General features: G+C 46.3%; 1 protein-coding gene across 1 annotated transcript in view; it reads left to right on the top strand.

The window, feature by feature from the left end:
* Positions 1-15,753, top strand: part of sspo (SCO-spondin) — a 358,698-nt gene that overhangs the window by 194,561 nt on the left and 148,384 nt on the right. Inside the window, 2 exon segments of the mRNA XM_052023421.1 lie at positions 9,137-9,357; positions 9,960-9,998. Of these exon segments, the coding sequence (XP_051879381.1) occupies positions 9,137-9,357; positions 9,960-9,998 (260 nt within the window).

Raw genomic sequence — 15,753 nt, 5'->3', positions numbered from 1 at the left:
TTCTGTTTATTTTACGTTTCCAAAATCTTTTTTTTTTCATTTTTCACTACAATAACTCTAATTCTCACATCTGTCCGTGATTTGTCTGCATCTCAACTTCTCGCTGACTCTTAGGCCTGTATTATACCCCAGCAGAGTAATCCCCCTGTTTTGTTTCTAAGCACTACCCATATGGCCTCATTTGGAGAGCATTCCAGGATGTTAGACATAGAAACATAGAAAAACTACAGCACAGTTCAGGCCCTTTGGCCCACAAAGCTGTGCCAAACATGTCCCTACCCTAGAAATTACTAGGCTTACCCATAGCCCTCTATTTTACTCAGCTCCATGTACCTATCTAACAGTCTCTTGAAAGACCCTATCGTATCAGCCCCCACCACAGTTTCCAGCAGCCCATTCCACGCACTCACCACTCTCTGAGTAAAAAACTTACCCCTGACATCTTCTCTATATCTACTTCCCAGCACCTTAAACCTATGCCATCTTGTGGCCACCAATTCAGCCCTGGGGAAAAGCCTTTGACTATCTACCCAATCAATACCTCTGATCATCTTATACACCTCTATCAGGTCCCCCCTCATCCTCCGTCTCTCCAAGGAGAAAAGGCCAAGTTCCCTCAACCTGCTTTCATAAGGCATGCTCTGCATCCCAGACAGCAGCCTTGTAAATCTCCTCTGCACCCTCTCTATGCCTTCCACATCCTTCCTGTAGTGAGGCGACCAGAACTGAGCACAGTACTCCAAGTGGGGTCTGACCAGGGACCTATATAGCTGCAACAATACCTCTCGGCTCCTAAATTCAATTCCCCGATTGATGAAGGACAATACACCATATGCCTTCTTAACCACAGAGTCAACCTGCGCTGCCTCTTTGAGCGTCCTATGGACCCGAACCCCAAGATCCCTCTGATCCTCCACACTGCCAAGAGTCCTACCATTAATACTATATTCCGCCAACATATTTGACCTACCAAAATGAACCACTTCACACTTATCTGGGTTGAACTGCATCTGCCGCTTCTCAGGCCAACTTTGCATCCTATCTATGTCCCTCTGTAACCTCCGACAGCCCTCCAAACTATCCACAACACCCTCAACCTTCGTGTCATCCGCAAACTTACTAACCCACCTCTCCACTTCCTCATCCAGGTCGTTTATAAAAATCACAAAGAGAGAGGGTCCCAGTACAGATCCCTGAGGTACACCACTGGGCACCGACCTCCACTCAGAATACGACCCTTCACCAATGCTCTCCCTCATTATTGTAATAATGGACTCCTCGATCAATACAACAATGCCCCCTCCTCTTTTACATCCCTCTCTGTCACAGCTGAAGATATTAGCTCCTGGAAGGCTGGGTCCTGCCCTTCACACAAGCATATCTCTGTGATTGGAACAATATTATATTCCATTGTGCTAATCGGGGCTCTAAATTCATCTGTCTTATCAGTCAGACTTCTTGCATTCAGATAAATACTTTAGCCTAGCATTTCTCCTGTGTGCCTTTTCACATTTATGTTTGTTCTTCCTACAGTTTGTTTTCTATATTTAGCTTTAATTCTCCCTCAACTATTTATCTACCCTGTCTCATTCCACTGCCAAATGAGTTTAAACCCTCCCCAACAGCATGATCATAGCTCCCTGGAGAATATTGGGACCTGTTCCAGTTCAGATGCAGCCTTTCCAGCTTCGATGCAGATCCCACCTTCCCCAGAAACAGTCCCATTTTGCCAGAAATCTGAAGCCATATTACACCGTCCCTTTAGCCACACGTTCATTTGACCTGCCATCCTATTCCTATACTTGCATGTTTAGTTTCTCCAGTTTAAAGGAGGCCACACTGTGAACACCAGATGGAATACACTAGACTGGAAGAAGTGCAAGTGAATGGTTGTACTTTGGGTCCACAGATGGTGGAACAACAGGGCAGGTGTTACATTTCCTGTGATTTATAGAACATAGAAGATTACAGCACAGTGCGGGCCCTTTGGCCCACAATGTTGTGCCAACCTTTTAACCCACCCTAAGATCAATCTAACCCTTCCCTCCCATATACCCCTCCATTTTTCTATCATCCATGTGCTGATCCAAGAGTATCTTAAATGTCCCTAATGTGTAGGCAGTGTGTTCCACGCACCCACCATTCTGTGTGTGTGTGGAAAAAAAAGCTGCCTCTGATATCCCCACTGTACTTTCCTGCAATCCCCTTAAAATTATGCCCCTCATGTTAGCCATTTCCACCCTGGCTGTCTCTGGCTGTCCACTCGATCAATGCCTCTTATCATCTTCTACACCTCCATCAAGTCACCTCTCATCCTCCTTTGCTCCAAAGAGAAAAGCCCTAGTTCGGTCAATTTATCCTCATAAGATATGCTCTCCAATCCAGGCAGCATCCTGGTAAATCTCCTCTGCACCCTTTCTAAAGCTCCACTCACCTTCCTATAGTGAGGTGAACAGAACTGAGCACAGTACTCCAAGTGTGGTCTGACCAGAGTTCTATCGAGTTGCAATGTTACCTCACGGCTCTTGAACTCAATCCCTCAACTAATGAAGGCCAACACGCCATATGCCTTCTTAACAACCCTATCAACTTGCATGACAACTTTGAGGGATCTATGGACTTGGACCCCAAGTTCCCGCTGTTCCTGCACACTGCTAAGAATCCTGCCATTAACCCTGTTTTCTGCCTTCAATTTCGACCTTCCAAAGTGAATCATAGAACAATACAGCACAATACAGGCCCTTCGGCCCACCATGTTGTGCCAACCTTTAAACCACTCCTAAGACTATCTAACCCCTTCCTCCCACATATCCCTCTATCTTAAATTCCTCCATATGCTTATCCAACAATCTCTTGAACTTGACCAACGTATCAGCCTCCACCACCACCCCAGGCAGCGCATTCCATGCACCAACCACTCTCTGGGTGAAAAACCTCCCTCTGATGTCTCCCTTGAACTTCCCACCCATTACCTAAAAGCCATGCCCTCTTGTATTGAGCATTGGTGCCCTGGGAAAGAGGCTGTCCACTCTATCTATTCCTCTCAATATCTTGTATACCTCTATCCTGTCTCCCTCATCCTCCTTCCCTCCAATGAGTAAAGCCCTAGCTCCTTTAGTCTCTCCTCATAATCCATACTTTCTAATCCAGGCAGCATCCTGGTAAATCTCCTCTGCACCCTTTCCAACGCCTCCACATCCTTCCTACAATGAGGTGACCAGAACTGGACACAGTACTCTAAGTGTGGTCTAACCAGAGTTTTGTAAAGCTGCATCATTACTTCGCGGCTCTTAAACTCAATCCCATGACTTATGAAAGCTAACACCCCATAAGCTTTCTTAACACCTGTGTGGCAACTTTCAGTGATCTGTGGATATGAATCCCCAGATCCCTCTGCTCCTCCACACTGCCCAGAATCCTGCCATTTACCCTGTACTCTGCCCTGGAGTTTGTCCTTCCAAAGTGTACCACCTCACACTTCTCCGGACTGAACTCCATCTGCCACTTGTCAGCCCAGTTCTGCATCCTATCAATATCCCTCTGTAAGCTCCGACAGCCCTCCACACTATCCACAACACCACCAATCTTTGTGTCATCTGCAAACTTGCTAACCCACCTTTCCACCCCCTCATCTAAGTCATTAATAAATATCACAAAAAGTAGAGGTCCCAGAACCAATCCCTGTGGGATACCACTAGTCACAGCCCTCCAATCCGAATACAGTCCCTCCACCACAACCCTCTGCTTTCTACAGGCAAGCCAATTCTGTATCCACACGGCCAAGCCTCCCTGGATCCCTTGGCCTCTGACCTTCTGAAGAAGCCTACCATGTGGAACCTTGTCAAATGCCTTACTAAAATCCATGTAGACCACACCTACTGCACTACCCTCATCAACCTGCCTGGTCACCTCCTCAAAGAACCCTATTAGGCTTGTGAGGCAAAATCTGCCCTTCACAAATCCATGCTGGCTGTCCCTAATCAGTGCATGATTCTCTAAATGATCATAGATCCTATCTCTTAGAATCCTTTCTAACAGCTTACCCACCACAGACGTAAGGCTCACTGGTCTGTAATTCCCTGGACTATCCCTACTACCTTTTTTGAATAAGGGGACAACATTTGCCACCCTCCAATGCTCCAGTACCATCCCCATGGACAGTGAGGACTCAAAGATCCTAGCCAACGGTTCAGCAGTCTCCTCCCTCGCCTCACTAAGTAGTCTGGGGAATATTCCGTCAGGCCCTGGGGACTTATCTGTCCTAATATTTTCTTACAGCTCCAACATGTCCTCTCTCTTGATATCTACATACTCTAGAACATTACCCTTACCAACACTCTCCTCAGCATCATCAAGACTCCTCTCCTTGGTGAATACTGAAGAGAAGTATTCATTGAGAACCTCACCCACTTCCACAGCTTCCAGGCACATCTTCCCACCTTTGTCTTTAATCGGACCTACCTTTACCCTAGCCATCCTTCTGCTCTTCACGTACGAGTAAAAAGCCTTGGGATTCTCCTTTACCCTACTCGCCAAAGACTTTTCATGTCCTCTTCTCGCTCTCCTCAGCCCCTTCTTGTTCCTTCCTTGCTACTCTATATTCCTCACAAGCCCTGTCTGATCCTTGCTGCTTACACCTTATGTATGCTGCCTTCTTCTTCATAACTAGTTGTTCCACCTCTCGTCTCGTCACCCATGGTTCCTTCACCCTGCCATTCCTTCTCTGCCTCACTGGGACAAATTTATCCCTAACATCCTGCAAGAGATCCCTGAACATCGACCACATCTCATAATACATTTCCCTTCAAAAATGTCACCCCAATTCACACTCAAGTTCCTGCCTAATAACCTCATAATTTGCCTTTCCCCAATTAAATATCTTCCCGTCCTCTTTGCTCCTATCCTTGTCCATGACAATTCGAAAGGTTATGGAGCAGTGGTCGCTGTCCCCCAAATGCTCACCTACCGATAGATCTGTCACCTGACCCGGTTCATTACCTAAAACTAGATCTAATATGGCATTTCCTCACTTCACACTTTGCCAGGTTGAACTCCATCTGCCACTTCTCAGCCCAGCTTTACATCCTATCAATGTTCTGTTGTAACCCTCGACAACCTTCCACACTATCCACAACACCAACCTTCATGTCCTCTGCATACTTACAAACCACCCTTCCACATTCTCATACAAGTCATTTATAAAAATCACAAAAGAGCAAGGGTTCCAGAACAGATTCCTGTGGAACACCGCTGGTCACCGATCTCCAGGCAGAATATGCTCCACCTACAACCATCCTTTGCCTTCCATGGTCAAGCCAATTCTGAATCCATGCAGCCAGGTTTTACCTGGATCCCATGCCTCCTGACCTTCTGAACGAGCCTATCATGGGGAACCTAATCAGATGCCTTACTAAAGTCCATATACACCACATCCACTGATATACCTTCATCAATGTGCTTTGTCACATCCTCAAAGAATTCAATCAGGCTCATAAGGCATGACCTGCCCCTCACAAAGTCATGCTGACTATCTCTAATCAGACTATGCTTCTCCAAATATTCATAAATCCTGTCTCTAAGAATCTTCTCCAGTAATTTTCCCACCACTGAAGTAAGAATCACTGGTCTGTAATTCCCAGGGTTATCTCTACTCCCTTTCTTGAACAAAGGAATAACATTTGCAATCATCTGGTACTATTCCTGTGACCAGTGAGGACACAAAGTTCATCACCAAGGGGTCAGAAATCTCTTCCCTCATTTCCCATAGTATTCTGGGATGTATCCCATCTGGCCCTGGGGACTTCTCTCTCCTAATATTTTTCAAATGTTCCAGCACATCCTCCTCCTAAGCATTGACATGTTCTAGCTTATCAGCCTGTTTTACACTGTCCCCACAAATGTCAAGGTCTCTCACAGGTGAATACTGAAGCAAAGCATTCATTAAGGACCTCCCCTACCTTCCTTGACTCCAGGCACATGTTTCCTCCTCTATCCCTAATCAGTTCTACCTTCACTCTAGTCATCCTCCTGTTCTTCACATTCTTCATAAATCTTAAACCTTCCTCCACTAGATATTCCACATCTCTTGTCAACCATGGTTCCTTCACCCTACCATCCTTTTCCTGCCTCAATGGGACAAATCTATCCAGAACCCCCTGCAAATCATCTCTAAACAACTTCAGCATTTCCATTGTGCATTTTCCTGGTACATCTACTCCCAATTTACACTCCCAAATTCCTGCCTAATACCATTGTAATTGGCCCTCCCCCAATTCAAAACTTTCCCATATTGTCTGCTCTTATCCTTGTACATGGCTATGCAAAAAGTCAGGGAGTTGTGGTCACTGTCTCCAAAAAGCTAACCCCCTGAGAGATCTGAGACCTGACCAGGTTCGTTGCCTAGTACCAGATCCAGAGTGGCTTCTCTAGTCGGCCTGTCTACATATTATGTCAGGAATCCTTCCTGGACACACTGAACAAATTCTGTCCCATCCAAACCTTTTGCACTAAGGAAGTGCCAATCATTATCAGGGAAGTTGAAATTACCCATCACAACAAGCCTGTTATTTTTGCACCTTTCCAAAATCTGCCTCCAGATCTGTTCCTCAGTGTATCTATTGCTACTGGGGGGGGGTCTGTAGAATACTCCCAATAGCGTGATTGCTCCCTTCTTGTTTCTGACCTTCACCCACACTGACTCAGTAGACGATCCCTCCAGGACATCCTCCCTTTCTGCAGCTGTGAGACTGTCCCTGATCAGCAATGCCACTTCCCCACCTCTTTTACCTCCGTCCCTGTCCATTTTGAAACATCTGAACCTCGGAACATCCAGCAGCCATTCCTGCCCTTGTGTCAGCTAAGTCTCTGTAATAGCCATAACATTGTAGTTCCATGTACTGACCCATATTCTAAGTTCATCACCTTTGTTCCTGATACTTCTTGCATTGAAATAGACACACTTCAACCCGTCCAAATGACTGCAATTTTGCCCTATCAACTGCCTACCCTTCCTCAGTCTCTCTACATAGTACATCAACCTGTACTTACTCCAACTGCCTCATCCTCTGACCTATCACTGAGGTTCCCATTCCCCCTGCCAAACTAGTTTAAACCCTCCGCAACAGTTCTAGCAAACCTGACCACAAGGATATTGGTCCCCCTCCAGTTCAGGTGTAACGTGTCCTTTTTGTACAGGTCGTACCTTCCCCAGAAGAGATCCTAATGATCCACAAATCTGAAACCCTGTCCCCTGCACCAACTCCTCAGCCACACATTCATCTGCCAAATCATCCTATTCTTACCCTCTCTGGTGCATGGCACAGGCAGCAATCCAGAGATTACTACCCTTGAGGTCCTGCTTTTCAGCTTCCTACCTAGTTCCCCATATTCACTTTTAAGGACCTCGTCCCTTTTCCTACCTACATTGTTGGTACCAACATGTTCCACAACTTTTGGCTGCTCACCCTCCCCTTGAGAATGCTGTGAACCCGATCTGAGATGTCCCTGACCCTGGCACCTGGGAGGCAACATACCATCCGGGAGTCTCTTTCACGTCCACAGAATCTCATGTCTGCTTCCCTATCGAGTCCTCTATCACTATTGCTCTCCTCTTCTCCCCACTTCCCTTCTGAGCCACAGAGCCAGACTCAGTGTCAGCAACCTGACTGCTGCAGCTTTCCCTGGTAGGTCGTCACGCCCCAACAGTATCCAAAGCGGTATACCTGTTATTGAGGGGAACAGCCACAGGGATACTCTGCACTACCTGCCTATTTCCTTCCCATCTCCTGAAAGTCACCCAGCTACCTGTCTCTTGCAACTTGAGTGTGGCTATCTCCCTGTAGCTTTTATCTATCACCTCCTCATTCTCCTGTAGGAGCAGAAGATCATCCAGCTGCACCTCCAGTTCCCTAACCTGGTCTGTAAGGAACTGCAGCTGAATGCACCTCCTGCAGATGTAGCTATCAGGGAGACGTGATATCTCCCAGATCTCCCACATCTGGCAGGAAGAACACACTACTGACCCTGGAACCATTGTCACTACTTTAGCTGGGCACTCATAGACAAAGAAAGAAAGTCACTTTCCAGAAACTTACCTTAGTCCCTCCTCGCCAAAGCCTCAGCTCCCCACTTTAACACTGGTCCGAGAGTCCCACTTCTTGCTCTGAGTCATGGCCCTCACTACTTGGATATTCAAGGGAAAGCACCATAGGGAGAGTGGTTAGTAGAGATTGAAGAGTGGACCAGTGATTCGTGAAGAGAACAGTCTCTTCAAAATGCTGAAAGGGGAGTTGTACAGAATGGAAACAGGCCCTTTGGCCCAACTGGTCCATGCTGACCAAGATGCCCATCCAAGATATCCCACTTGCCTGCATTTGGCCCATATCCTTCTAAACCTTTCCAATCCATGTACCTGTCCAAGTGTCTTTTAAAAGTTGTTATTGTACCTGCCTCAACCACTTCCCCTGGCAGCTCGTTCCATATACCTACCACCCACTGTGTGGGGGAAAAATGTTGCCCCTCAAGTTTCTATTAAGTTCTAAGTGGCCTTCTCATTTTTCAACCTGTAATTGTCCAGTACAGTGGGATGTTGCAGTGAGAGGGTTGTGGATTTGAAAGAGCGTGAGGTGAGTGTGCTAGGCTGGCATATGGTTGTGAGGTGAGTGTGCTAGGCTGGCATATGGTTGTGAGGTGAGTGTGCTAGGCTGGCATATGGTTGTGAGGTAAGATTTCTTTTAGTCACATGTACATTGAAACGCACAGTGAAATGCATCTTTTGCATAGAGTGCTCTGTGGGCAGCCCGCAAGTGTCGCCACACTTCCGGCGCCAACATAGTATGCCCACAACTTCCTAACCTGTACATCTTTGGAATGTGGGAGGAAACTGGAGCACCCGGAGGGAAAGCCACACAGACATGGGGAGAATGTACAAACTCCTTACAGACACAGTGATGGGAATTGAACCCGGGTCGCTGGTGCTGTAATAGTGTTACACTAACTGCTACACTACCGTGCTGCTAAAATGAGTGTGCTAGACTGGCATACAGTTGTAAGATGAGTGTGCTAGTTGGCATATGGTTGTGAGGTGAGTGTGCTAGTTGGCATACAGTTGTATGAAGTTGTCGGTGTTTCCTTCCAGCTCCTGCAGCCATGGACGCCTGAATTGTTCGTTCTTCTCCTGTGTCTTGAATGGACAGTTTTCCACTTGGAGCCCCTGGACTTCCTGTTCTCGCAGTTGTGGGGGGATTGGACACATGACCAGATCACGTGACTGCTCAAATCCAAAGCCAACCAATGGGGGCAGAGACTGTATCGGACCACGAGTTGATGTCAAGTTTTGTCAGCCTGCCGAGTGTGAGGGTGAGTTTGTAATTGATGGATGTGTCAAGTTGATATGAGACTGGTACGTGCTCCAACAGTCCCTCTCCAACACACACCTTCTATCACCAAAAAGGAAAAGGGCATCAGGTGCATGAAAACGCCACCATCTGCAGCTTCCCCTCCAAATCAAACACCACCCTGACTTGGAAATGTATCACTAGTTCTCCATTATCATTGGGTCTAAATCCTGGAACTCCCTCACCAACAACACAGTAGGAGTACATTCACCAGGACTGAGGTGGTTCAAAGCAGTTCACCCGCACCTTCTCAATGGCAAGTAAGAATGCACAATAAATGCTGCAGTGTCAATGATGCCCTGATCCTAAACAATGAATTAAATGTATCGCTACAAGGGTAGGGGCCAAGGAAGTATGGTGGATTAGTTTACGTAGTCTTTTAGCCTGCATGGATGCAATGGAATGAATGGCCTTCTCTGCACTGTAAACTTAAATCAGTGTTTAAACTTTAGGGTTCAGCAAAATCTCAGACAGATCTGGGCTCCAATCCTGGCCTGGGCTGAGGGTGAGGTGTGGGTGGTGGATTACTTAGCTTGGAACCTAGTAATCATCTTTCTCTTTCAGTGCCCATACCGACAAAGGAACCTGTTGACAGTGTACCAGGTAAGCAGATATATTCCTCCCCACATCCCTGACACCAGATTATCACAACTCCCTCCCTCCTTCACTGTCCCCCATTCTGTTCTCCCATGGACAGTGCTACTGTGGATAAATTATAGGGCTAGTTATCTAGAGGCCTGGTGTATTGATGTGGAGTTCAAATCTCACCACACTAACATGTAATGAGATCAGTTGGAAGATAAAATTGAAATTTGGTAATGGTGGCCATGAAACTGCAGAATACTCAAATTTATTTTCCAGGGAAATTTGTCACCCTGATCTGGTGCAGATGATATGGGATTCCAGACCCACACTGATGTGGTTGGCTCTTAACTGCCCTCTGAAATGGCCCATCAAGACATTTAGTTTGAGGAAGGCAATTTAGGGACAGGGGATAAATTCTGCCCGACCTATCCATTAGTGATTCATACAACATGGAAACAGGCCTACATGTAGTTCCTGAGAACCTTCTTCAGTCTACAACACCACCTATTGTAGTGTTATATACAAACTTATAGTTGGTTAAAAACAAACTCTCTCCACCAGCTCCTCTTCCCTTGCACTCTCTCTATCCCACTCTTGTGTTCTCACTTCCTTCTTCTCACAAACTTGCACTTTCCCACAGTCTCATTCACTGTCCATCATCACTGTCCTTTCTCTCGGTCACTCTGGTTACCCTCTCTCTCTGAATCCTAGTCACTCTCATCTTGTTTCTCTCATGCTCCAACCCTATCTTTCTCGAATTACACACCTTTCCCTCTCTCCCTCTCGTTCCCTCCTACGTATACAAATACCACATTCTGAGCAGGAATAATTCCCTCGAGCCCGCCCCATTATTAAGTGAGATCATGACCTATCTGGCTGTAACCTCAGCTCCTTGTTCCCTTGTACCTCTGACCATTCATCCTGTTGCTTAGCAGAGTCATAGTCATTCAGCACAGAAACAGGCCCTTCAGCCCAACTGGCCTATGCCGACCAAGATGCCCATCCAAGCTAGTCCCATTTGCCTGTGTTTGGCCCAAATCCTTCTAAACCTTTTCTATCCATGTACCTGTCCAAGTATCTTTTAAAAGTTGTTAATGTACCTGCTTCAACCAGCTCATCCCATATACCCACCACCATCTGTATATACTGTATATAAGAAAAAAAAGTTGCCCCTAAAACCATAGAACCATACAGCACAAAATGGGCCCTTCAGCCCACCATGTTGTGCCGTCCATCAAACCACCCTCACACTATCTAACCCTTTCCTCCCACATATCCCTCTATCTCATATTCGTCCATATGCCTATCCAACAAACTCTTGAGCCTGTCCAATGTATCTGCCTCCACCACCACCCCAGGCAGTGCATTCCATGCACCAACCACTCTCTGGGTGAAAAACCTCCCCCGATATCTCCCCTGAACCTCCCACCCACAACCTTAAAGCCATGCCCCCTCGTCTTGAGCATTGGTGCCCTGGGAAGGAGGTGCTGGCTGTCTACTCTATCTATTCCTCTCAATATTTTATATACCTCTATCATGTCTCCTCCCATCCTCCTCCTTTCCAGTGAATAAAGCCCTAGCACCTTAAGCCTGTGCTCATATTCCATACGCTCTAATCCAGGCAGCATCCTGGTAAATCTCCTCTGCACCCTCTCCAACGCCTCCACATCCTTCCTATAATGAGGCGACCAGAACTGAACACAGTACTCTAAGTGTGATCTAACTAGAGTTTTATAAAGCTGCATCATCACTTCGTGGCTCTTAAACTCAATCCCACGATTTATGAAAGCTAACATCCCATAGGCCTTCTTAACTGCTCTATCCACCTATGAGGCAACTTTCAATGAACTGTGAATATGAACCCCCAGACCCCTCTGCTCCTCCACACTGCCAAGTACCTTGCCATTTACCTTGTACTCTGCCCTGGAATTTGTCCTTCCAAAGTGTACCACCTTACACTTCTCCGGATTGAACTCCATCTGCCACTTGTCAGCCCAGTTCTGCATCCTATCAATATCCCTCTGTAAGCTCCGACAGCCCTCCACACTATCCACAACACCGCCTATCTTAGTGTCATCCACAAACTTACTAACCCAGCCTTCCACCCCCTCATTTAAGTCATCTATAAATATCACAAAAAGTAGAGGTCCCAGAACCAATCCCTGCGGGACACCACTAGTCACTGCCCTCCAATCTGACGGCACTCCCTCCACCACAGCCCTCTGCTTTCTACAGGCAAGCCAATTCCTAATCCACACAGCCAAGCTTCCCTGGATCCCTTGGCCTCTGACCTTCTGAAGAAACCTACCATGAGGAACCTTATCAAACACCTTACTAAAATCCATATAGACCACATCCACCGCACTACCCTCATCAATCTTCCTCGTCACCTCCTCAAAGAACTCTATCAGGCTTGTGAGGCAAGATCTTCCCTTCACAAAGCCATGCTGGCTGTCCCTGTTCAGTCCATGATTCTCTTGGTATTCATAGATCCTATCCCTTAGAATCCTTTCTAACAGCTTACCCACCACAGACGTAAGGCTCACCGGTCTGTAATTCCCTGGACTATCCCTACTACCTTTTTTGAACAAGGGGATAACATTCGCCACCCTCCAATCCTCCAGCACCATCCCCGTGGACAATGAGGACTCAAAGATCCTTACCAGTGGTTCAGCAATCTCCTCCCTCGCCTCTCGAAGCAGCCTGGGGAATATCCCTTCAGGCCCCAGAGATTTATCTGTCTTGATATTATTTAACAACTTCAACACATCCTCTCTCTTGATATCTACAACCTCGAGAACATTACCCCTACCAGTACTCCCTTCCGCGTCATCAAGACCCCTCTCCCTGGTGAATACCGAAGAGAAGTATTCATTGAAAACTTCTTCCACTTCCGCCACCTCTAGGCACATTCTCCCACCTTTGTCTTTAATCGGACCTACCTTTACCCTCGCCATCCTCCTACCCTTAACCCTACTAGCCAACGCCTTTTCATGTATTATTCCTATATTCCTCACAGGCCCTGTCTGAACCTTGCTGCTTATACCTTATGTATGCTACCTTCTTCTCCCTAACTAGTCATTCCACCTCTCTCATCATCCACGGTTCCTTCATCCTGCCATTCCTTCTCTGCCTTACTGGGACATATTTATCCCTAACATCCTGCATAATATCCCTGAACATCGACCACATCTCCATAGTACATTTCCCTTCAAAAAGGACATCCCAATCTACACTCCCAAATACTCTCCTTATAGCCTCATAGTTCACCCTTCCCCAATTAAATATCTTCTTGTCCTCTCTGCACCTGTCCCTGTCCATGACAATTTTAAAGGTTATGGAGCAATGGTCACTGTCCCCCAAATGCTCACCCACCAATAGATCCTTCACCTGTCCCGGTTCATTTCCTAAAACTGGATCTAGCATGGCATTCCCTCTGGTCGGCCTGTCAATATACTGCGTCAGGAATCCCTCCTGGACACATTTAACAAATTCCGTCCCATCTAAACCTTTGGCACTAAGCAGGTTCTAGTCTATATTTGGGAAGTTGAAGTCTCCCATTATAACAACCCTGTTATTTTTTTCTTCTCTCCAAACACTGCCTGCCAATCTGCTCCTCTATATCTCTACTGCTACCGGGAGGCCTATAGAATACTCCTAGTAGAGTAACTGCTCCTTTCTTGTTCCTTACTTCCACCCATACAGACTCCCACCTTTCTCCCACCTTTGTCTTTAATCAGACCTACCTTTACCCTAGCCATCCTTCTACAACATCCATCCTTTCCGCAGCCGTAACAGTGTCCCTGACCAGTATCGCCACCCCTCCTCCTCTTCTCCCCCCTTCCCTATCCCAAGTTCCTATTAAATATTTGCCCTCTGACCTTAAACTTATGCCCTCTAGTTCTTGATTCCACAACCCTGGGAAAAAAGACTGAGTGTATTCACCCCATCTAAAACCCTCTATACACCTCTATAAGATCACTCCTCAATCTCCTACACTCCAAGGAAAAAGGTCCCAGCCTGTTCAATATCTCCCTATAACTTAGTCCCTTGAATCCTGGCAACATCCTTGTAAACCTTTTCTGCACTCTTTCTAGTTTAACAACATCTTTCCTATAGCAGGGCGACCAAAACTGAACACAATACTCCAAGTGCAGCCTCACCAATGTCTAGTACAACTGTACCTTGACCTCCAAACTTCTATACTCAATGCCCTGACTAATGAAGGCCAGTGTTCCAAAAGACTTCTTCACCTGTCTACCTGTCTACCTGTGACTCCACTTTCAGGGAACCACGTACCTGAACTCCAAGGTTCCTCTGTTCTACTTGGAAGGGAGTTCCAAAGACACTAAGGTGAGAGCGAGGAGATTTAAAGGGCATCTGAAGGGTAAATTGTTCACATAGGAGTTAATTCAGATAAATGCGAGGTGTTGCTTTTTGGTAAGGCAAATCAGGGCAGGATTTACACAGTGAATGGTAGGGTTCCAGGGAGTGTTGTAGAACAGAGAGACCTAAGGCTACAGTCAAAGCCTTGTACATCAACAGGTACATAGTTCCTTGAAAGTGGCGACACAGGTCGAAAGGGTGGTGAAGAAGGCATTAGGCACGCAGGCCTTCATTATTCAGAATACTGAGGACAAGAGTTACTGTACAAGACGTTGGTATGGCCAACCGCCTGGACATTTTTCTGTGCTGTCTAGCTCTAGGACTCTATGACCATAAAGAGTAGGATTTAGGAGTTCAAGTACATGGTTCTGTGAAAGTGGAGTCACAGATGATGAAGAAGGCATTTGGCATGCTGGCCTTCAAGTCAGGGCACTAAGTATAAAAGTTGGGAGGTCAAGGTACAATTGTACAGACGTTGGTGAGGCTGCACTTGGGAGTATTATGTTCAGTTTTGGTCGCCCTGCTATAGGAAAGATGCCATTCAGCTGGAAAAAGCAGAAAAGATTTATGAGGATGTTTCTAGGACTTGAGAGACTGAGTTATATGGAGAATTTGGACAGGCTAGGACTTTATTCCTTGGAGTGTAGGAGACTGAGAGGTGATCTTATAGAGGTGTATAAAATCATGAGGGGCATAGATAGGGTGAATGCACTCAGTCTTTTACCCAGTTTGGGGAATCAAGAACTGGAGGATATAGGTTTAAGGAGAGAGGGGAAGGATTTAATGGGAACCTGAGGGGCAACTTTTTTACACAAAGGGTGGTATGTATGTCAAATGTGTTACCAGAGGAAGTGGTTGAGGCAGGTATATTAACCATATTTAAAAGACAGTTGGACAGGTACATGGATAGGAAAGGTTTAGAGGGATATGGGCCAAACGCAGGCAAATGGGACTAGCTTAGATGGGAATCTTAGTCAACATTGACCAGTTGGGCCGAAGGTCCTGTTTCCATGCTGTATAACTCTATATGATAGGCAGGGCCTGTTCCTGTGTTGTACTGTTCTGTGTTCCACCTCACTCTCATTCTCTTTCTAGTTCTGTCTCTCACTCCCGCTCATGCTTTGCCTGAATTTCTTCTTCTCACTCTAATTCTCTTCTCTGTGTCATTGTCTCTCATTCACTTTCTCACTCATTCTTTCGCTTTCTCTCTGTCGTGCTCTTCCCTCAATCAGTCATCTTTCACTTCCTGTCTCCCACTCACACTGTTTCTCTCTCCCTTGCTCTCGTTCTCTTTCACACACATTCTCTTCCTCTAATTCTCACTCATTCCTTTCTTAGTCTAACTCATTCTCTCTCTCTCTCTCTGACTTTCTCTCTCTGACTTACT

Source organism: Pristis pectinata, chromosome 9 (assembly GCF_009764475.1).
Source record: "Pristis pectinata isolate sPriPec2 chromosome 9, sPriPec2.1.pri, whole genome shotgun sequence".
In the NCBI taxonomy this organism is placed as follows: Eukaryota; Metazoa; Chordata; class Chondrichthyes; order Rhinopristiformes; family Pristidae; genus Pristis; species Pristis pectinata.
Note: the sequence above shows the minus strand (reverse complement) of the source record. Positions and strands in the feature narration are given on the sequence as shown.